General features: G+C 36.3%; 4 protein-coding genes across 4 annotated transcripts in view; all 4 read right to left on the bottom strand.

Moving 5' to 3' along the window:
- Window positions 1-256: 256 nt before the first annotated feature.
- Window positions 257-7129, bottom strand: LOC145905200 (uncharacterized). Its single transcript, XM_082992432.1, has 15 exons — window positions 6984-7129; window positions 6759-6928; window positions 5858-6699; window positions 5637-5717; window positions 5213-5284; window positions 4930-5040; window positions 4683-4763; window positions 4548-4619; window positions 3894-3989; window positions 2929-3020; window positions 2351-2531; window positions 1829-1972; window positions 1211-1369; window positions 691-841; window positions 257-414 (listed from the first exon to the last, which is right to left on the bottom strand). Exons 1-15 carry the CDS (start codon window positions 7026-7028, stop codon window positions 309-311), a joined length of 2403 nt encoding a protein of 800 aa, XP_082848558.1. The 5' UTR covers window positions 7029-7129; the 3' UTR covers window positions 257-308.
- A 4721-nt stretch (window positions 7130-11850) lies between these two features.
- LOC145917768 (uncharacterized) overlaps window positions 11851-23282 on the bottom strand; it is a 31956-nt gene continuing 20524 nt past the window's right edge. The window contains exons 11-23 of the mRNA XM_083003045.1: window positions 18207-18287; window positions 18029-18139; window positions 17532-17627; window positions 16630-16701; window positions 16348-16458; window positions 15924-16181; window positions 15428-15523; window positions 14535-14626; window positions 13954-14134; window positions 13364-13507; window positions 12753-12911; window positions 12237-12387; window positions 11851-11959 (exon numbers count right to left, since the gene is read on the bottom strand). Coding sequence (XP_082859171.1) covers window positions 11851-11959; window positions 12237-12387; window positions 12753-12911; window positions 13364-13507; window positions 13954-14134; window positions 14535-14626; window positions 15428-15523; window positions 15924-16181; window positions 16348-16458; window positions 16630-16701; window positions 17532-17627; window positions 18029-18139; window positions 18207-18287 — 1661 coding nt within the window. The remainder of the gene's footprint in view (window positions 11960-12236; window positions 12388-12752; window positions 12912-13363; window positions 13508-13953; window positions 14135-14534; window positions 14627-15427; window positions 15524-15923; window positions 16182-16347; window positions 16459-16629; window positions 16702-17531; window positions 17628-18028; window positions 18140-18206; window positions 18288-23282) is intronic.
- LOC145905570 (uncharacterized) lies at window positions 19797-21545 on the bottom strand. Its single transcript, XM_082992813.1, has 5 exons — window positions 21490-21545; window positions 21207-21317; window positions 20947-21033; window positions 20284-20373; window positions 19797-19960 (listed from the first exon to the last, which is right to left on the bottom strand). Exons 1-5 carry the CDS (start codon window positions 21530-21532, stop codon window positions 19884-19886), a joined length of 408 nt encoding a protein of 135 aa, XP_082848939.1. The 5' UTR covers window positions 21533-21545; the 3' UTR covers window positions 19797-19883.
- Window positions 21742-23243, bottom strand: LOC145912088 (receptor-interacting serine/threonine-protein kinase 1-like). The gene is made up of 4 exons (XM_082999513.1): window positions 23185-23243; window positions 22958-23127; window positions 22060-22901; window positions 21742-21917 (listed from the first exon to the last, which is right to left on the bottom strand). The coding sequence occupies exons 1-4, from the start codon at window positions 23230-23232 to the stop codon at window positions 21742-21744; spliced, it is 1236 nt and encodes a 411-aa protein (XP_082855639.1). The 5' UTR covers window positions 23233-23243.

Genomic DNA, 23282 nt, shown 5'->3' with positions numbered 1-23282 from the left:
TTCATCTTTTTCACACTTACCAACGTTTCAGCTGGGTTGTCGCAACAGAAACTATGCTAGATGTTGGCATATTAACTATGCCCATAATCACTTATAAATGCAGAGCCCCAATATATCTTCCACCTCCATTAGCTACAAGACGCCGTATAAAGTTTTGAACTTCAGATATTTCTTGCACAGATCATTTTCGTCAACCTTATAACCTCAGGTTGCACACCACTGACCTACATTACTGGGGATGTTGACCGGGCTGGGATTGAAATGTTAGCAAAACATGTAATTTTTGTTGAGCACAAAATAAACACATATTACACAGCAACAACAGTCGCATCGCAAACTCGTTTGTCAAGATCAAAAGCATGTGTCCAGACATCTGAGGTTGGATCGTAAACTTCAACTGATGTCGAGGGATTGCTGTAACTCCAAAATACAACCAAAATTACTGTGAGTTTGGTTAAAAATCAGGAAATTATTACACACGCAACTGACAACAACACACATGTTCTACATATTTTTATTACTGATATTGGGACACAAATTGACTTAATATCATTAGCAAGGTCAGTCGGTTGTGCGCAAATCACACACTTACATATATTATCCCAGTCATTAAACACCTTCAATTATGAGTAACAAACCCTATTGTGACGTCACAATCACTAGTACAAAACATTCAAACGTAAACCTCACCTCAATCCACCCACAACATAAATCCTCCCATCAATAACACAAGCAGAGTGACGGTAACGAGGTTTTAGGAGAGGAGAAACATATTTCCATTTGTTGACTCTAGGTTCGTATTCTTCAACTGTTCGCAGGGAGTCACGACCACCACAACCTCCTGTCAGATTTAAAGTAAAACTTTGTCCAGATTTTTCTTGGCTTCTGTTTTCATTTAAGTGAAATATTTGTTCATGTAACTTTAATTACATCATGTGTGAATTAAGTAATATTAATTACTGTTGTAAATCTTACACTGAAGATATTTTGATGGTTTTTGGTTTAAAACTAAACCAGTAATTTGAGTTAATTCAAAAACTATTTGTCAAGAATAAACAAACTACAAGAATAGCAAGAAAATAACAAACCTTAATTCAAAATATTATGGAATCGACTGAAGTTACCTCACATTAATGGAAGGAATCCAGGAAATAAGAAACAGTTTCAAAAACTACTAGTTTTAGTTAATATGTAGCTTCTGATAACTAACCAATTGCATAGATCTTCCCTTTAATTTCTTCACATGCTAAATACCATCTTGGTTCATTGAGAGAAGCCATTGTTGTGGAGGTTCCAACACGAATATCGTGGAATTCACATGATTGTAAGAATCGCCCGCCATCATGTCCGCCCACAGAAAACAAAACATCTGAAGAAATTTGGAAATCGTTCGTGTGAATATTTATTGTGACGTCATATTACGATTATATGGTAATGTTACGTAACAATCGTTGAGGTAAGCACTATACGTTTGACGTAGAAACAACAGGCAGTTTTATATCAAGATGTAAATAAAAACTAAATAATATGAAGGTTGATATTCACGAACTCAGCAAGCACGCAAATAATTATTTTAAACATGGGTTTAATCAAAAAAAATTTTTGCTCATTTTACACGAAACGAAATCAAAACTCGTGCATATGACGTCATCACTAAGTATTAATAAGCAAACAGTTTTGCGACTCCATGGAATATTTGTGAGTAATAAGTGAGTGAATATTGTGGGGAGTCCAAAGTTTAAACCGAATTTTACATTGTTGCCTTGCATTGTCAAGAAAAAAGAAAGCATTCTCTATAAGTTTTAGGAGTTTTCAAGCATATTCTTACTGCCAATTGAACACATTCCATGTCCATATCTTGGTTGTAACATGTTGAAATTATTCGTCCATCTGTCTACATCTATGTTATAAATCAAGTAGGATGAAAATGGTTTGCGATCTCCACCATGACCTCCGGAAAGGTAAAGTTTCTCTGCAACATGGAATTGTCAACAAAATAGATTGGGTAGCAATAAAACTTGGTTCCTATGCAACTTTTGTGATTGTCATCAACAAATATTTCTGTAGCTTAAAGTACCACCCACAAGATTAAATTGATTTTCTTCATATAAATCTGTTTTTACACACTATGATTTCTTAAACGGTCTTTTACAATTTGAATATGGTGACATTGTTATAAACAAATACAAGCATAAAATTTCTACCTAAACGTACCTAAGTCTACAGATTTTATTCTGTTCAATGAATATATGGGGTCGCAAAATGTAATTTAGGTGTCATAAAACATTAACATATTGGTTCCAAAGATATTTGATTTTTTTAATTGTTTTGTTTAATCATAGCAACTGACTTCTAATAACAGCCGATGCAGCATCCTCTCGACCTTCACACAAATCAGCAAATTTCATCCAACGATCACTTCTCTCCAAATTCATCATTTCACAACTTTTTGTTGGACCCATTCCACCCATTACATAAACTGTGTTTCCAACTTTGGCTGAAGTTGAGTAGTTTCTTGCTGTGTTCAGTTTCTACAAATCAAATTGTGAAACTTTGTAAACATTTCATATCTCAAGTGTTAATCAATTTTAATATTTTTATTGTGGTTCAAATATAATTTAACAATAGTTTTCAACAGCCAATATATTTGCAAAGATTATTCCTTTATATATGAAACTGTCAAAAGGAAATATCACAATTGAGCTCACCCCTGATTGTAATGCAACAATTTTTCTCTAACATTTTTGTGATTTTACATAGGTTTACTTGTATTATGTTGCTGTTGCTGCCAAGCATATTGTATTTTAATTATTCTGTTATTTTAGCACAAATAAATGGATTTGCTTGTGCAATAAACAAGTTGAAATGCATGGTGTTAACAGTTTTAAGGCACCGTGAAGCTATTTTAAACATTAAAATGCAACCAACTGGTAAATGTTCATGTTGTTTTGTGGCAACATTCCATTTCACACAATCTCGTTTTGAATGCTCTCCACCAATGAGAAGAAATCGTGACAAGCCTGCAATGAATTTTAATATTAAAAATTTGAATGTTCATAAAAAAGACACCACTACAGTTAAGTGGGATCTTTAAATAAAAATACAAAAAAACAAAAACCGTATAGAAGAATGCAGAAGTAATACCATGCTTTCGCATAGCAAGGCAGGATCGCCCCACTGTGCAGGCCCTTTATAGTGGGGCGATACTGCCTTGAAAGCATGGTATTACTTCTGCGTTGTCTGATTACGGTGGTGGAGAACCTCTTCGCATGTGAAGGTCGCCTGACAAGTTGTGCGCTTGCGCACCAGTGTACCTTGGCCACAATATACCACATGAAACCACTGAGCTAGCTCAGTTGGTATAGCGTTGGGCCTAGTTAGCCCAGGGTTGTGAGTTCAAACCTCACCGGGAGCTTGATTTTTCAGATCACGCTCCGACTTGTTGGAAAAATGGCTGATCCAGCTTGGCTGCAATGCCTTGGCTGCGAAGCCTGTGAACCTTCTGTATAGAAGAACTGACTGTTCTCAATCTGTGCATTGCAATGCCATGGCTGTTTCATAACAATTTTAAATAGGAAAATCAAGTTAGGAAAATGTTTCAAATAACAAGTTAGTCCCCTGCAACAGAAAATTCATTGGAACAAATTGTCCTGATAGGTTTGTGAGTAGTGCATAGCTAGTGTTGTGAATTTTTTTAAATGCACCACACATGAATATTGATCTGAACATTGAAATATCCTACTTTCACCATTGCAGAAATACTTAACAGGAGACTTTTGATATGTCAATGTTCAAAAAGCAGATACTTAATTTTGACATTGTATTTTTTCATTACATTTTTATCTTACATATCCCATGTTTTGTTTGTTATGTTATCACCTGTTGTATTTTACCTGGTTGTTGATGTGATGAGTGGGGTGTGGAATGAACTACTCTAAGGTTACGGTCACTGGGTGGTGATAGAGGGTTGGTAACAGGTCTCAGTTTTTCTGGTGGTAAATTGTACAGTATTATAGTTTGCAATAAACTTCATCAATGACTAGACATTGGCTGATCTGATCCAGCTAGGCTGCAATGCCTGGGCTGCCAAGCCTGCAAACCTAATGATCGCGATACGATAGCTGTGATCGCCAAGCAAGGACCTGCGCAGTGGGGCGATCCTGCCAATCATGCCATTGCATGAAATATTACTGCGTGACTAGACATTTTTACGTATATAATTTCTACAAAGTTCAATTGATAAAAGCAATTTATAACTTAAATTAAGTTCGTTTAAAGAAAAATAGTTATCTAAGTATGATTATCTGTTTTCATGCCACAAAAATTAATGAAGCACAAGATTCATTTAATTGATACATTAAATCTACTTATGACAATCATTTCATAAGACTTGTGAAGTAGCTGCAATATGGGGTCTTCTTACAGCCGTAATACACAAACATCAAACCAACATTTTTGTTGCAAATTACTTCACATGTTGGTATTGATTCTGTCACGCTGCTATGCTCAATGCTAACCATGTCAGATTATATATGTACCCTTTTTACCTCTCCTTGTAGATAGCCATCCTCCAGTGGGTGTAGGTTCTGGTGTAGCATAACTTGTAGATCTTCTATTTGCTGTGTTCAGATTTTGAGAATTAAAAGAAATAAAGAAACACAAGTCTGTACCCAAACACTTGCCTTGTACTTGTAGTGATTGCTGTTCTCTTTCACTAGGCTGAATGTTGCCCTCAAGTGGTGGATCAATTTCAAGAATAACACCTAAATTTATACACTACTGTTTTATAAAGGTGTTTTCGGTCATTTTGAAGCTTCAAGTTCAACACCTACTTACTCCTTTATAGTGAGGTTATACGGTCTCAAAACTTTTTTAGCAGAAAAATCATGTACAATGGAAACAGTAGGATTACTTCCAAAACAAAATTACCTATTCCACTTCTTCCTGGTGATGGGTTGGGCAAGTCATCATCCACTGGAAGGTTTCTTTCAATGGGTGGATTTTGGGGTGTAACATGTCTTGCAGATCTTCTGTTTGGATCTAAGATAAGCGAAAATGCAGTTAAATGCATTGCATTTAGGCATTATTTATTCAATCATAAAATTATTATTACGTTTTAGTTTATGGTAACTTGTTATATTCCAATTCATAATAACATAAAGAGCAGTTATTAGCATTATTTGACAGAATATTTCATGTTTGGTTACAAAACCTCTATTTTGTGATGGTCTGGGTTGTATCTGGTGTATTTGCATCTGGGCAACTTCAGCAATTGCTAATTCATCTGAAAACAATATAGTTTACATCAAAGTTGTTTGGGAAGTAGCAAATCAGCAACATTTGCAATCCCAAGTGTAATGTTGTATGTATGTATGGGTGATATAGGCTTTATTCTGCTTTCAAAAACAATGACCTTAGTCAGGGTGGAACAAACCTTGGCTGGAAAGATTTCTAATAATCCTATCAAAAATAATTTTGAATACTGTTCGAAATCAAAATGCATTCTTTTTAATTCCTGCAGCTAACTCTATAAGCGCAATGTTTTTGCTTTCGGCCAGGTAGCTTGCATTGAAAAAGGATTACAGCCTCTGACACCCACATACTTGGATAATAATTTTGGAACATAAATTGCTCACCTTGTACTTGTGGGGATTGTTGTGCTTGTTCAACTGGATGAATGTTGCCATCAAGTGGTCGGTTGATTTCAGGCCCAACATCTACAAACAAAAATCCTCAACAAATATACAAACAAGAGATATAAAGCATGTATATATGAGTTCCATTGTACATAAACACTATTGTGGAAGTATGATACAAAACAAACTTGAAATCATAAAACTGACAAACAAAATGCTACCATGAAATTTCCATGTCTGTGTTGAAAACTGGCTGAGTGGAACAGTTGGATTGTGGGTTGCTGTTGGATCCACAATATGCATGTTCCTTGCAGCATTTGCTACTTGCTGCAAAACTACAGTGGGATTTTGTTTGGAAAGAAGTTGTTGGAATTCATCCCGAATGTCAACCATGTTTGGACGTTGATTTGGATCTTGATCCCAACATCTGATCATCGCACTTTCCATCACATCAACTATTTCTCTGTTGTTTGCATCATTGGTTTTATCCTGTATTTCTCTAATACCTTGAAGGTTTGGACGATCACCATTTTGAATTTTTAGCCAAAATATATCAGTTGACAGATATGGCTGCTTGCGTGCCAACATCACATAATAAATTACACCACAACTGTATGCGTCTTGTTCCTTTTTAGGTTCAGCGCCATCAAATAATTTTTCTGGTGCCGCATAGTACAATGTCAATGGTTGTCGTTTTTGTTGACCTTGAATCTGAGTTGCTGCCTGAGTAAAGTTTACAAGCCGAGCACATCCAAAGTCACCAACTACACAACGCATGTCCATTGTGATGAATATGTTTCCAGGCTTAAGATCGCCATGGACTACACGCTTATCAAGCCCGCAATTATGAATGTATGCAACTGCTGATGTTATTTCAGTTGTCATACGAAGAATCAAACACGATCCAAGTTCAATACGTTTATCCAGGAGTAAGACTTCTAAATTACCCCCTCCATAGAATTGCATTACAATCCCGATTGCTCCGGGCCATTTGGTATACCCATGAACAATTGATATGTTGTCATGGCGAATACATAGCAACACGTCGTATTCTTGGTTAAACCTGAAAATACATGTTGATATTTTTTATGGACAGTTAAATTGGGTTTAAACATAACTTACTCATTCTCCAGCATCAATTGCTCCTGTTCTCCACCAGTAATTATAAAGAACTTGACAGCAAAAAATCCATGTTTTTTATGTTTTCCAATGAAAATTTTACCAAAACTACCTTGGCCAACTTCACATTTTTCGACATCACAAAATATGTTTTCAGCTTTGAATTCTCTCAACTAAAAATTTAACTTGTTAATGTTGCATGGAGACATTAAACTGCATGATACTCACAATATGAAATGCTTCTGAATCAGCAGTAGGTGGTGTAGAGGCCATTTTTTAATCATAATTTTTTAATTTAACCCATTTTACCAAAACTGCATAAAGATCACCCATTATCTCCTTATCTAAAAACCGATACCTTATCGTATTTAACATACGACTAGCTGAAAGCAATCATGGACATAACGATTATTTGATAAAATGTTACAAATACATATCTACGGTTAATTTTAACTAGGCCAAAGCACCCGACCATTGTTTATTGGACAATGTAAAATGCCCAAAAGGCGTTTACGTTTCCATGACTACAAATTATCAAAGCGTAACGCAAATAAATATCTATTCATCGACCAGTCGATGTTAAAAGATTTCAATACGCCCACCGGGTCAGGAATTTTCAGAAAGATAATCTTTATATTAACTGTTGTTTTAAAAAGGAAAAGGAAAACGGATGAATGTTAAAAAGGTAGGCAGGTTTAGCATAGCTTCGTCCAACCCAATCCAAGGGCCCCAGTGTTAATTTGCAGTTCTCACTAAAGATATGCTTCTGTTTCTTTTTACTCGTTTGAATTTATGAAATCACCCTCAACAAAGCGATAATTATAGTGCTGAAAGTAAGCCGGAATGCTGTTCCAATAAGAATTAAACGCCTTTGTGTCCTAAATAATTATGAGAAAATTAATTCAAGTAAATTTGTTCATTCTTTTAAGAAATCTCACTTTATGTACGAAAGTACTATGGTTTATTTTTGTGGTGGAAGTTGTTTTTATTTGATTGCTAAACGGTGTATTATTCTGCTTTGATTCGAGAAATTAATACCAACCACCGTTGTTTTTGAATGTATTTTGTCAGTAAAGGCGTTTGCAATACCTATGTTCCGTAAATGAGTTAACACGGGTTTAAAGCGTGATTATTAACCGACGTCAATAAAAAAATGCAGTTGATGCCACAAAAACACAACATGATATATGAGAAATATGACGTCGGATACATAACCCCCCATTCTAACAAGTGTTTCATGGTTCAGCAAGATTAATCTTGTCCGTTGGTAGATTGTGTAAAGTATTCGCCTTGAGTAATAGCCACTTACACGCAATCCTCGCGTACATCCTTGTAATGACCTCTCGGGCATATAGGAGTACTTATAAAGCGGTCGTTACGCTTCAGCGAGCACACGTGGATCACAAACACAATATATAACACTCCTCCCTACAAACAAATCCTAATTCTCACATCCATATCTGGATGGCGGATGTCGAGTTCTCGTAGGATAACGAGCATGAGTGTCGTTCGAAAGGTTGGAACGGTTATCAAAAACAAAATCGTCGAAACACGGCGAATTACATTGTACAATATCACGAACGGTATTTCCTGACATATCGATTATCTGATTAATGTGACCCTTCCAAGGAAATTTACAGTTTACAAGAACAAGATAGGTCAGTGGCCTGAGAACTTTTTCAATGACTCCAACTGCCCAACGCTTACTACGAGCGCGATAATCAAGAGTTGCCACTTTTTGACCAACTTCAAATGTTCGTGGCCGTTGCCCGTGGTGATTGTCGATGTGCTTTTCTGTGCACTTCTCGACCCTTCCCTCTCCCGCGGGTTGAATAAGATCCAGGCGGGTTCTCAGATTGCACTTGAGGAACAGCTTGGCAGGGGACTCTCTTAACACTGCATGAGGAGCATTGCGGTAGGACAGCAAAAATCTTGATAGTTTGCTTTTGATGTCTCCGGTATCGTTTGACATTGACTGTAAACCTCTCTTGACGGTTTGAACGAGCCAATGTGGTCCAGCCAACGTGGCAAAAATATCAGTTACTTGAGGCAAGGGATATTGCTCTATGTTTAAGATTGAATTTTAAGCTTACTTTAAAATCTCCGCACAATCTTACTGAACCATCCTTTTTTAACACGGGTACGACAGGGGTTGCCCACTCACTGTAAGGAACGGACTCCAATATTCCTTCAGATGTCATGGCCTCTCTAATTCAGTTTCAACTTTTTGCTTTATGGAGTATGGAAGTGATCTGGCCTTACAGAAAACAGGTTTTGCGTTAGATTTGGGATACAATTTTCATTTTAATTCTTTTGATGTTCCTAATTTGTCATCAAACACCTCTGGAAACTCGGTGACCAGCGGACAGTTTGTTACATTAAACTTCAAACAACTAAAAACTTCATGACTTCCAGATTTACAAAAGGCACGCAGTCACTCACGACCAAACAAAGTCGAACCATTTATTTCCATAATATAAAGGTTCAAGTATTAACGGGTAGATTGGTATTCCACCTCAACTCGCAAAAACCCCAGAGGAATGATTCTCTCGTTTGAATAAGTTTTCAAATCACTAAATTATCATGTTCTATAGCACCAATGGAATCTAAAAAACATTTTAATGGCACCTGTTGATCTTCGGAAGCCATGTAGTTTAAATTTCGCTTGCTTCGGTTCCGACAAGTCGATGCAATGGGACCTATTATTCCACACTTGTAACACGGGGCACTTTTGAAAAGGCAACTTAATTCCTCATGACCAGAGTGACCACATCTGCCACACGGTCTTCGCACCTTGGATTTTCATTTCTACTAAACTTGTTAATGGCCATATCACTACTTCTCATTATCATTACAACACTAGCACATTGTATGTACATGTAATGTTTACTGCAAATTTTTGATTAGGACTGTAAAGTATTTGCCTTCAGGTACAGCCACATACACTCAATCCTCGCGTAAATCCTTGTGATGACCTCTCGGGCAAAGCGAGCGTTCATATTTTAGGTTGGCTTGGGCTGCGATTCTATTGCTTTCTAACTCGATATCCACGCGTACCACTAGTGGTACGCGAGAGCTTTTCAAGTGGTACGCGATTTAGTCTACTCTATACAATTTACCGCACTTTGCAGAAGCCAAAACCGCTGCAAATACATGATGTCGGTTTTCTTTATTGTGCATTTGTGACGCAATAGTATCAACGTGAAATTGTTGCACTGTTAAAGTAATTCTGACATCGTGTATTCAACTGTGCAACAATTTCACGTGGTGATATTGGCTAAATTGTTATTCATTGGTGTTATGTCATAACAGTTATGGTATAGTAATACGGTGGTACGCAGTGCATTAAAAACAAATGAGCGGTACGTGATTGGAAAAAGTTTGAGAAACACTGCTCTGAGGCTGTAGACTTTAGGCGCCTCTGTGTTTGGTCAGCTAAAACTGCTCCCAGTCGCACCAGCACGGATGACTTGATGTTCAAGCCAAATAGGCCACAAAGAACCCAGCGACCAACCTGCAAAATACTTAAAACAGATGTTAAACATATGTGATGTTCAACGGAGAGATGAATCCTATCGTACTATAAGTAACCCTCAATAAGCTGAAGATCCACTTCTTCCATTCCATATTAAGCGTTGCAATGAAACTTGGCTTCTTGGTCAAGGCAATAATCCAGTGTGAAGGATTTGCAACACAACATGGCGTATAAGTAAAAAGAATGCATAATAATTTACAGTATTTCTGCATACGTTGGCGAATAGGTACAGGAATGTGCACCAAACGGACAAGAACTTTCATAAGTCAACAATTCCACTTATGCCTCCATTGGATTGTCACCTTTCATTGCAAACATGTTGTTGGTTCCGAACCCTATGTTCACCGCGGGAGAGAAGGAGAGTTCGTGTATTTATTTCTTCGGCAATAAGCCAAGTGGACTTTTGGTCACAATGGCAATTGTGAGCCCACTGCGGCCGATTATTGCTCGAGTATTTCCATAGGGCTGGAGCGCGCAAGGGCATATATTTGACCGTGCGTTTCCACGACTTTCAAGTAATCTTGGTCATTCGGTCAACATTTATTATATACATACTTTTCTGGTAATGAAGTTAGTCATGGCCTGAGTTTTATGCACCCTACATTTGTGTTTGCTAGCTGTGTGCTACTGCTCACATGTTCTGTTTCAGTGTGGTTCCTTGTTTGTCAAAAGTTACTACTCTTTTGCAGTTATAAAAAATCGCAGTGTAATACATGCTCCTTAAACAGCCTTAAAGCGATCACAAGGTTTACAAACTTTCTTTTAAGGCAACTGCAATATTAACTAACCGATTTATAACGCACATGTTATTTTAAAGTTTGTTTAACCGCAGTTGGAAAGGATTGTGTTGTTATGGAAGAATTATCGGAACCAGAAGTGATCGATCAGCAAATTTGCGAGCAGCGTTGTTGTTATGACAACGTAAACGAGAATACTCCAAGCAAATACCTTTTTGGGCGTCACTAAAACAGCGCTAGTGATACACATATTTTGCAGCTACACCATTGTGATGCATTAATAACTGTTTTGGTATAAACAGAAGAACACTAGACAACAGAACGCAGGCGTGATGCACAAAACATTTTTTTAAGGTTTTCCTTTGTCAGGGAGCAAAAAAGTTGGTTTATTTTCCTTGGACCGCATTATTCTTGCACCGAATATCTTTGTGGAATGACCGTCTCTTAAATCTGACCAAAATTATCTCTTATTAAACCATTAACCGTGTAAACGTAACAACATATGTGGTCTTGCAAGCGAAGAGTCAACCCTATGCCTACCCTTTCATCTTTTACACACTTACCAAACTATGCTAGATGTTGGCATATTAACTATGCCCATAATCACTTATAAATGCAGAGCTCAAAAATATCTTTCACCTCCATTAGCTACAAGCCATTGTATAAAGTTTTGAAATACAGATATTTCTTGCACAGATCATTTTCGTCAACCTTATAACCTCAGGTTGCACACCACTGACCTACATTACTGGGGTGTTGGCCAGGCTGGGATTGAAATGTTAGCAAAACATGTAATTTTTGTTCAGCACAAAATAAACACATATTAAACAGCAACAACAGTCGCATCATAAACTGGTTTGTCAAGATTAAAAGCATGTGTCCAGACATCTGAGGTTGGATCGTAAACTTCAACTGATGTCGGGGAGGGATTGCTGTAACTCCAAAATACAACCAAAATTACTGTGAGTTTGGTTAAAAATCAGGAAATTTTACACACGCAACTGACAACAACACACGTGTTCTGTATATTTTTATTGCTGATATTGGGACACAAAATTTACTTTTACTTAATATCATTAGCAAGGTCAGTCGGTTGTGCGCAAATCACACACTTACATATATTATCGCATTAAACACCTTAAATTATGAGAAACAAACCCTATAGTGACGTTACAATCACTAGGACAAACATTCAAACGTAAACCTCACCCCGATCCACCCACAACATAAATCCTCCCATCAATAACACAAGTAGAGTGACGGAAACGAGGTTCTAGGAGAGGAGAAACATATTTCCATTTGTTGACTCTAGGTTCGTATTCTTCAACTGTTCCAAGGGGGAAGCCACGACCACCACCTCCTGTCAGATTTAAAGTAAAACTTTGTCCAGGAATTTCCTTGGCTTCTGTTTTATATTTAAGTGAAATATTTGTTCATGTAACTTTAATTACATCATGTGTGAATTAAGTAATATTAATTACTGTTGTAAATGTTACACTGAAGATATTTTGATGGTTTTTGGTTTAAAACTAAACCAGTAATTTGAGTTAATTCAAAACCTATTTGTCAAGAATAAACAAACTACAAGAATAGCAAGAAAAAAAATCATTCAAAATATTATGGAATCGACTGAAGTTACCTCACATTAATAGATAGAATCCAGGAAATAAGAAACAGTTTCAAAAACTAGTAGTTTTAGTTAATATGTAGCTTCTGATAACTAACCAATTGCATAGATCTTCCCTTTAATTTCTTCACATGTTAAATCACATCTTGCTTCATTGAGGGAAGCGATTCTTGTGGAGGTTCCAACACGAACATCACGGAATTCACATGATTGTAAGCGTTGTCCGCCACCATCTCCACCCACAGAAAACAAAACATCTGAAGAAATTTCCAAATCGTTTGTGTTAATATTTATTGTGACGTCATATTACGATTATGTGGTAATGTTACGTAACAATCATTGAGTTAAGCACTACGTTTTAACGTAGAAATAACGGACAGTTTTAATATCAAGATGTAAATAAAAACTAAATAATATCATGGTTGATATTCACGAACTCAGTAAGCACGAAAATAATTATTTTAAACATCGGTTTAATTAAAGAAAAATTTTTTTTTGTTCATTTTACACGAAACGAAATTAAAACGTGCATATGACGTCATCAATAAGTAAACAGTTTTGCGAGTCCATGGAATGTTTGTGAGGAATAAGTGAGTGAGTATTGTGGGGTGTGTAAAGTTTAAACCGAATTTTACATTGTTGCCTTGCATTGTCAAGAAAAGGGAAAGCCTTCTCCATAAGTTTTAGGAGTTTTCAAACATATTCTTACTGTCAATTGAACACATTCCATGTGCACATCTTGGTTGCAACATGTTGACACCAATTATCCATCTGTCTACATCTATGGTATAAATCAAGTAGGATGAAAATGGTTTGTGAGCTCCACCAAGACCACCGGAAAGGTAAAGTTTCTCTACAACATGGAATTGTCAATGAAATAGATTGGGTAGCAATAAAACTTGGTTCCTATGCAACTTTTGCTATTGCCATTAACAAATATTTCTGTAGCATAACAAAGTACCACCCACAAGATAAAATACAGTAGAATTCAAGTAAGTAATCTGTGTATTTTACTCAAACTGCTTAGTACATAATTTACCCATTAATTTTCTTCATATAAATCTGTTTATACACACTATGATTTCTTAAACGGTCTTTTACAATTTGAATATGGTGACATTGTTATAAACGAATCCAAGCATAAAATTTCTCCCTCAACATACCTAAGTGCACAGATTTTATTCTGTTCAATGAACATATGGGGTCGCAAAATGTAATTTAGGTGTCATAAAACATTAACATATTGGTTCCAAAGATATTTGATTTTTATTAATTGTTATGTTCAATCATAAACCTGACTTCTAATAACAGCCGATGCAGCAGACTGTCGAACTTCACACAAATCAGCAAATTTTATCCAGCGTTCACTTCTCTCCAAATTCATCATCTCACAACTTTTTGTTGGACCGCTTCCACTCATTACATAAACTGTGTTTCCAACTATGGCTGAAGTTGAGAATGTTCTTGCTGAGTTCAGTTTCTACAAAGAAAATTGTAAAACTCTGTAAACATTTCATATCCCAAGTGTTAACACAGTTTAATATTTTTATTGTGGTTCAAATATAATTTAACAGTAGTTTTTAACAGACAGCCAATATAATTGCAAAGATTATTCCTTTAAATTTAAAACTGTCAAAAGGAAATATCAAAATTGAGCTCACCCCTGATTGTGATGCAACAATTTTTCTCTAACATTTTTGTGATTTTACAAAGATTTACTTGTATTATGTTGCTGTTGCTGCCAAGCTTACTGTATTTTATTAATCTGTTATTTTAGCACAAATAAATGGATTTGCTTGCGCAATAAACAAGTTGAAATGCATAGTGTGAACAGTTTTAAGGCACCGTGAAGCTATTTTACACATTAAAATGCAACCAACTGGTAAATGTTGATGTTGTTTTGTGGCAACATTCCATTTCACACAATCTCGTTTTGAATTCTCTCCACCAATGAGAAGAAATCCTGACAAGCCTGCAATGAATTTTAATATTAAAAATTTGAATGTTCATAAAAAAGACACCACTACAGTTAAGTGCACTGCCTACCCCTTGGGTCTTTAAATAAAAATAAAAAAATAAAAAAACTGTATAGAAGAACGCAGAAGCAATACCATGCTTTCGCATAGCAAGGCAGGATCGCCCCACTGCGCAGGCCCTTTATAGTGGGGCGACCCTGCCTTCAAAGCATGGTATTACTTCTGCGTTGTCTGATTACGGTGGTGGAGATCCTCTACGCATGTGAAAGTCGCCTGACAAATTGTGCCCTGCACACCATTGTACCTTGGCCACGATATACCCCGTGAAACCATCGAGCTAGCTCAGTTGGTAGAGCGTTGGGCCTAGTTAGCCCAGGGTCGTGAGTTCAAACCTCACCGGGAGCTTGATTTTTCAGATCTCGCTCCGACTTGTCGGGAAAATGGCTGATCCAGCTTGGCTGACTGTTCTCAATCTGTGCATTGCAATGCCATGGCTGTTTCATAACAATTTTAAATAGGAAAATCAAGTTGGGAAAATGGTTCAAATAACAAGTTAGTCCCCTGCAACAGAAAATTCATTGGAACAAAATGTCCTGATAGGTTTGTGAATAGTGAGTAGCTAGTGCACCACACATGAATATTGATCTGAACATTTAAATATCCTACTTTCACCATTGCAGAAATACTTAACAGGAAATTTTTGATATTTCAATGTTCAAAAAGCAGATTTTTTCATTACATTTTTATCTTACATATCACATGTTTTGTTTGTTACGTTATCACCTGTTTTATTTTACCTGGTTGTTGATGGGATGAGTGGGGTGTGGAATGATCTACTCTCAGGTTACGGTCACTGGGTGGTGTCAGAGGGTTGGTAACAGGTTTCACTTTTTCTGGTGTGAAATTGTACAGTATTATAACTTGCAATGAACTTCATCAATGACTAGACATTTATACATATATAATTTGTGCAAAGTTCAATTGTTAAAGCCATTTATAACTTTAATTAAGTACGTTTTCAGAAATTTGTTATCAAGGCATGATTATCTGTTTTCATGCAACAAAAATGAATGAAGCACAAGATCCATTTAATTGATATATTAAATCTACTTATGACAATCATTTCATAAGACTTGTGAAGTAGCTGCAATATGGGGTATTCTTACAGGTGTCATACACAAACATCAAACCAACATTTTGTAGCAAATTACTTCACATGTTGGTATTGATTCTGTCACGCTGCTATGCTCAATGCTAACCATGTCAGATTATCAAAAAGTACAAATTATATACCCTTTTTACTTCTCCTTGTAGATAGGTTGGGCAAGTCATGATGTACTGGATGATTTCTACCACTTGGTGGGACTTCAGGTGTAGAATGACTTGTAGATCTTCTATTTGCTATATTTGTATTTAGATTTTGTGAATAAAAAGAAATACAGAAACACAAGTCTGTATCCAAACACTTGCCTTGTACTTGCAGTGATTGTTGTTCTCTCTCACTAGGCTGAATGTTGTTCTTGAGTGGTGGAATAATTTCAGGCCTCACACCTAAATGTGTACACTACTGTTTTAAGAAGGTGTTTTCGATCATTTTAAAGCTTCAACACCTAAAAATAACTTACTCTTTATAGCAAGGATATGCAGTCTCAAAACTTTTTTAGCAGATAAATCATGTACAATGGAAACAGTAGGATTACTTCCAAGACAAAATTACCTCTTCCACTTCTTCCTGGTGATGGGTTGGGCAAGTCATCATCCACTGGAAGGTTTCTTTCAATGGGTGGATTTTGGGGTGTAACATGTCTTGCAGATCTTCTGTTTGCACCTGTAGACAAATATATCCAGTTAAATGCATTGCATTTAGGCATTATTTATTCAATCAGAAAATTATTATTATGTTTTAGTTCATAGTAACTTGTTACATTCCAATTCATAATAACATAAAGAGCAGTTATTAGCATTATTTGATAGAATATTTCATGTTTGGTTACCAAACCTCTTTTTTGCGATGCACTTGGTTGTATCTGGTGTATTTGCATCTGGGCAACTTCAGCAATTGCTAATTCATCTGAAAACAATATAGTTTACATCAAACTTGTTTGGGAAGTAGCAAATCAGCAACATTTGCAATCCCAAGTGTAATGTTGTATGTATGTGTGGGTGATATAGGCTTTATTCTGCTTTCAAAAACAATGACCTTAGTCAGGGTGGAACAAACGTTGGCTTGGAAAGATTTCTCATAATCTTTGAATACTTTTCGAAATAAAATGTTTCATGTATAAGCTGCAGACAGATGGCCACTGTTTCGACCTAAAAGGTCTCATCAGTGCAGCTGGTGTGACTATAAGGCGAACTTTGCAGACCAAACGGCCAAGCAAAGACTTCCACTTTGTGGTGACTATACTTTAAAAGAAACAATCACCGTCATCCGTTTGGTGCCCAACCTAGTTAGCCCAGGGTCGTGAGTTCAAACCTCACCGGGAGCTTGATTTTTCAGATCTCGCTCCGACTTGTCGGAAAAATGGCTGATCTAGCTTGGCTGACTGTTCTCAATCTGTGCATTGCAATGCCATGGCTGTTTCATAACAATTTTAAATAGGAAAATCAAGTTGGGAAAATGGTTCAAATAACAAGTTAGTCCCCTGCAACAGAAAATTCATTGGAACAAAATGTCCTGATAGGTTTGTGAATAGTGAGTAGCTAGTGCACCACACATGAATATTGATCTGAACATTTAAATATCCTACTTTCACCATTGCAGAAATACTTAACAGGAAATTTTTGATATGTCAATGTTTAAAAAGCAGATACTTAAATTTGACATTGTATTTTTTCATTACATTTTTATCTTACATATCACATGTTTTGTTTGTTACGTTATCACCTGTTTTATTTTACCTGGTTGTTGATGTGATGAGTGGGGTGTGGAATGATCTACTCTCAGGTTACGGTCACTGGGTGGTGTCAGAGGGTTGGTAACAGGTTTCACTTTTTCTGGTGGTAAATTGTACAATATTATAACTTGCAATGAACTTCATCAATGACTAGACATTTATACATATATAATTTGTACAAAGTTCAATTGTTAAAGCCATTTATAACTTTAATTAAGTACGTTTTCAGAAAGTTGTTATCAAGGCATGATTATCTGTTTTCATGCAACAAAAATAAATGAAGCAAAAGATCCATTTAATTGACATATTAAATTTACTTATGACAATCATTTCATAAGACTTGTGAAGTAGCTGCAATATGGGGTATTCTTACAGCTGTCATACACAAACACCAAACCAACATTTTTGTTGCAAATTACTTCACATGTTGGTATTGATTCTGTCACGCTGCTATGCTCAATGCTAACCATGTCAGATTATCAAAAAGTACAAATTATATACCCTTTTTACTTCTCCTTGTGGATGGGTTGGGCAAGTCTTGATGTACTGGATGATTTCTACCACTGGGTGGGACTTCAGGTGTTGAATGACTTGTAGATCTTCTATTTGCTTCTATTTGTATTTAGATTTTGTGAATAAAAAGAAATACAGAAACACAAGTCTGTACCCAAACACTTGCCTTGTACTTGTAGTGATTGCTGTTCTCTTTCACTAGGCTGAATGTTGTTCTCGAGTGGTGGAATAATTTCATGCCTCACACCTAAATGTGTACACTACTGTTTTAAGAAAGTGTTTTCGATCATTTTAAAGCTTCAACACCTAAAAATAACTTACTCTTTATAGCAAGGATATGCAGTTTCAAAACTTTTTTAGCAGATAAATCATGTACAATGGAAACAGTAGGATTACTTCCAAGACAAAATTACCTCTTCCACTTCTTCCTGGTGATGGGTTCGGCAAGTCATGATCCACTGGAAGGTTTCTTTCAATGGGTGGATTTTGGGGTGTATCATGTCTTGCAGATCTTCTGTTTGCACCTGTAGACAAATATATCCACTTAAATGCATTGCATTTAGGCATTATTTATTCAATCAGAAAATTATTATTATGTTTTAGTTCATAGTAACTTGTTACATTCCAATTCATAATAACATAAAGAGCAGTTATTAGCATTATTTGATAGAATATTTCATGTTTCGTTACAAAACCTCTATTTTGCGATGTACTGGGTTGTATCTGGTGTATTTGCATCTGGGCAACTTCAGCAATTGCTAATTCATCTGAAAACAATATAGTTTACATCAAAGTTGTTTGGGAAGTAGCAATTCAGCAACATTTGCAATCCCAAGTATAATGTTGTATGTATGTATGTGTGGGTGATATAGGCTTTATTCTGCTTTCAAAAACAATGACCTTAGTCAGGGTGGAACAAACGTTGGCTTGGAAAGATTTCTCATAATCTTTGAATACTTTTCGAAATAAAATGTTTCGTGTATAAGCTGCAGACAGATGGCCACTGTTTCGACCTGAAAGGTCTCATCAGTGCAGCTGGTGTGACTATAAGGCGAACTTTGAAGACCAAACGGTCAAGCAAAGACTTCCACTTTGTGGTGACTATACTTTAAAAGAAACAATCACCGTCATCCGTTGGGCACCAAATTCCTGCAGCTAATTCTGTAAGCGCAATTTTTATGCTTTCGGCCAGGTAGCTTGCATTGAAAAAGGATCACAGCCTCTGACGCCCACACACTTGGATAAATATTTTGCAACATAAATTGCTTACCTTGTACTTGTGGGGATTGTTGTGCTTGTTCAACTGGATGAATGTTGCCATCAAGTGGTTGGTTAATTTCAGGCCCAATATCTAGAAACAAAAATCCTCAACAAATATTACACAAACAAGAGATATAAAGCATGCATATCAATATATAAGTTCCATTGTACATAAACACTATTGTGGAAGTATGATACAAAACAAACTTGAATTCATGAAACTGACAAAATATCATACCATGAAATTTCTAAATATCATACCATGAAAAAAAAAAAAAACTATATAGAACAACGCAGAAGTAATACCATGCTTTCGCATAGCAAGGCAGGATCGCCCCACTGCGCAGGCCCTTTATAGTGGGGCGACCCTGCCTTCAAAGCATGGTATTACTTCTGCGTTGTCTGATTACGGTGGTGGAGATCCTCTACGCATGCGAAAATCGCCTGCCAAATTGTGCCCTGCACACCATTGTACCTTGGCCACGATATACCCTGTGAAACCACCGAGCTAGCTCAGTTGGTGGAGCGTTGGGCCTAGTTAGCCCAGGGTCGTGAGTTCAAACCTCACCGGGAGCTTGATTTTTCAGATCTCGCTCCGACTTGTCGGGAAAATGGCTGATCCAGCTTGGCTGACTGTTCTCAATCTGTGCAATGCCATGGCTGTTTCATAACAATTTTAAATAGGAAAATCAAGTTAGGAAAATGGTTCAAATAACAAGTTAGTCCCCTGCAACAGAAAATTCATTGGAACAAAATGTCCTGATAGGTTTGTGAATAGTGAGTAGCTAGTGCACCACACATGAATATTGATCTGAACACTGAAATATCCTACTTTCACCATTGCAGAAATACTTAACAGAAAATTTTTGATATGTCAATGTTCAAAAAGCAGATACTTAAATTTGACATTGTATTTTTTCATTACATTTTTATCTTACATATCACATGTTTTGTTTGTTACGTTATCACCTGTTTTATTTTACCTGGTTGTTGATGTGATGAGTGGGGTGTGGAATGATCTACTCTCAGGTTACGGTCACTGGGTGGTGTCAGAGGGTTGGTAACAGGTTTCACTTTTTCTGGTGGTAAATTGTACAATATTATAACTTGCAATGAACTTCATCAATGACTAGACATTTATACAAATATAATTTGTACAAAGTTCAATTGTTAAAGCCATTTATAACTTTAATTAAGTACGTTTTCAGAAAGTTGTTATCAAGGCATGATTATCTGTTTTCATACAACAAAAATAAATGAAGCACAAGATCCATTTAAATGATATATTAAATCTACTTATGACAATCATTTCATAAGGCATGTGAAGTAGCTGCAATATGGGGTCTTCTTACAGGTGTCATACACAAACATCAAACCAACATTTTTGTTGCAAATTACTTCACATGTTGGTATTGATTCTGTCACGCTGCTATGCTCAATGCTAACCATATCAGATTACCAAAAAGTACAAATTATCCTTTTTACTTCTCCTTGTGGATGGGTTGGGCAAGTCATGATGTACTGAAATATTTCTTCCACTGGGTGGGACTTCAGGTGTAGAATGACTTGTAGATCTTCTATTTGCTGTGTTTGTATTTAGATTTTGTGAATAAAAGAAATACAGAAACACAAGTCTGTACCCAAACACTTGCCTTGCACTTGCGGTGATTGCTGTTCTCTTTCACTAGGCTGAATGTTGCCCTCGAGTGGTGGATCAATTTCAAGGTTAACACCTAAATGTATACACTACTGTTTTATGAAGGTGTTTTCGATCATTTTGAAGCTTCAAATTCAACACCTAAAAATAACTTACTCTTTTATAGTGAGGTTATACAGTCTCAAAACTTTTTTAGCAGAAAAATCATGTACAATGGAAACAGTAGGATTACTTCCAAAACAAAATTACCTATTCCACTTCTTCCTGGTGATGGGTTGGGCAAGTCATCATCCACTGGAAGGTTTCTTTCAATGGGTGGATTTTGGGGTGTAACATGTCTTGCAGATCTTCTGTTTGGATCTAAGATAAGCGAAAATGCAGTTAAATGCATTGCATTTAGGCATTATTTATTCAATGATAAAATTATTATTACGTTTTAGTTTATGGTAACTTGTTATATTCCAATTCATAATAACATAAAGAGCAGTTATTAGCATTAGTTGATAGAATATTCCATGTTTGGTTACAAAACCTCTATTTTGCGATGCACTTGGTTGTATCTGGTGTATTTGCATCTGGGCAACTTCAGCAATTGCTAATTCATCTGAAAACAATATAGTTTACATCAAAGTTGTTTGGGAAGTAGCAAATCAGCAACATTTGCAATCCCAAGTGTTTTGTTGTATGTATGTATGGGTGATATAGGCTTTATTCTGCTTTCAAAAACAATGACCTTTGTCAGGGTGGAACAAACGTTGGCTTGGAAAGATTTCTCATAATCTTATCAAAAATAACTTTGAATACTTTTCGAAATTAAAATGCTCTTTTCAATTCCTGCAGCTAACTCTATAAGCGCAATGTTTATGCTTTCGGCCAGGTAGCTTGCATGTGGGGATTGTTGTGCTTGTTCAACTGGATGAATGTTGCCATCAAGTGGTCGGTTAATTTCAGGCCCAACATCTACAAACAAAAATCCTCAACAAATACACAAACAAGAGATATAAAGTATGTAAATATATAAGTTCCATTGTACATAAACACTATTGTGGAAGTATGATACAAAACAAACTTGAAATCATGAAACTGACAAACAAAAAGCTACCATGAAATTTCCATGTCTGTGTTGAAAACTGGCTGAGTGAAACAGTTGGATTGTGGGTTGCTGTTGGATCCACAAAATGCATGTTCGTTGCAGCATTTAATGCTTGCTGCAAAGTTACTCTGGGATCTTGTTTGGAAAGAAGTTGTTGGAATTCATCCCGAATGTCAACCATGTCTGGACGTTGATTTGGATCTTGATCCCAACATCTGATCATCGCACTTTCCATCACATCAACTATTTCTCTGTTGCTTGCATCATTGGTTTTATCCTGTATTTCTCTAATACCTTGAAGGTTTGGACGACCACCATTTTGAATATTGAACCAAAAAATATCAGTTGAGGGATATGGCTGCTTGCGTGCCAGCATCACATAATAAATTACACCACAACTGTATGCATCTTGTTCCTTTTTAGGTTCAGCGCCTTTAAATACTTTTTCTGGTGCCGCATAATACAATGTCAATGGCTGTGGTTTTTGTTGACCTTGAATATGTGTTGCTGCCTGAGTAAAGTTTACAAGCCGCGCACATCCAAAGTCACCAACTACGCAACGCATGTCTATTGTGATAAATATGTTTCCAGGCTTAAGATCACCATGGACTACACGCTTATCAAGCCCGCAATTATGAATGTATGCAACTGCTGATGTTATTTCAGTTGTCATACGAAGAATCAAACACGATCCAAGTTCAATGCGTTTTTGCAGGAGTAAGACTTCTAAATTACCCCCTCCATAGAATTGCATTACAATCCCAATTGCTCCCGGCCATTTGGTATACCCATGAACAATTGATATGTTGTCATGGCGAATACGCAGTAACACGTCGTATTCTTGGTTAAACCTAAAAATACATGTGGATATTTTTTATGGACAGTTAAACTGGGCCACATAACTTACGCATTCTCCAGCATCAATTGCTCCTGTTCTCCATCAGCAATTTTAAAGAATTTCACAGCAAAAAATCCATGTTTTTTATGTTTTCCAATGAAAATTTTACCAAAACTACCTTGGCCAACTTCACATTTTTCGACATCACAAAATATGTTTTCAGTTTTGAATTCTCTCAACTGACAAAACAATATTGCATTAGAATATTATATAAACATAAAACAGGTGATACTTACTATGTGAAGTTCTTCTGGATTAGCAGTATGTGAGAAAACTGCCATCATATAGTTTTGCTGGATTACATTTGTTCTCCCAGAAAATAATCATTAAACTG

Source organism: Ascidia mentula, chromosome 1 (assembly GCF_947561715.1).
Source record: "Ascidia mentula chromosome 1, kaAscMent1.1, whole genome shotgun sequence".
Classification (NCBI taxonomy): domain Eukaryota; kingdom Metazoa; phylum Chordata; class Ascidiacea; order Phlebobranchia; family Ascidiidae; genus Ascidia; species Ascidia mentula.
This window is presented reverse-complemented; position numbering and strand designations above follow the sequence as displayed.

Coding starts and splice junctions, on each gene's coding strand:
- LOC145912088 (XM_082999513.1), bottom strand. CDS start 23,232: ATGATGGCAGTTTTCTCACATACTGCTAATCCAGAAGAACTTCACATA. Junction 23,128..23,184: donor ATCCAGAAGAACTTCACATA/GTAAGTATCACC, acceptor TTGTTTTGTCAG/TTGAGAGAATTCAAAACTGA. Junction 22,902..22,957: donor CAATTGATGCTGGAGAATGC/GTAAGTTATGTG, acceptor ATGTATTTTTAG/GTTTAACCAAGAATACGACG.
- LOC145905570 (XM_082992813.1), bottom strand. CDS start 21,532: ATGCAAATACACCAGATACAACCAAGTGCATCGCAAAATAGAG. Junction 21,034..21,206: donor ACCAGGAAGAAGTGGAATAG/GTAATTTTGTTT, acceptor GTATACATTTAG/GTGTTAACCTTGAAATTGAT. Junction 20,374..20,946: donor ACCGCAAGTGCAAGGCAAGT/GTTTGGGTACAG, acceptor CACCAGAAAAAG/TGAAACCTGTTACCAACCCT.
- LOC145905200 (XM_082992432.1), bottom strand. CDS start 7,028: ATGGCCTCTACACCACCTACTGCTGATTCAGAAGCATTTCATATT. Junction 5,285..5,636: donor ACAATCCCCACAAGTACAAG/GTGAGCAATTTA, acceptor TATTGTTTTCAG/ATGAATTAGCAATTGCTGAA. Junction 1,973..2,350: donor TGCATCGGCTGTTATTAGAA/GTCAGTTGCTAT, acceptor TCCATGTTGCAG/AGAAACTTTACCTTTCCGGA.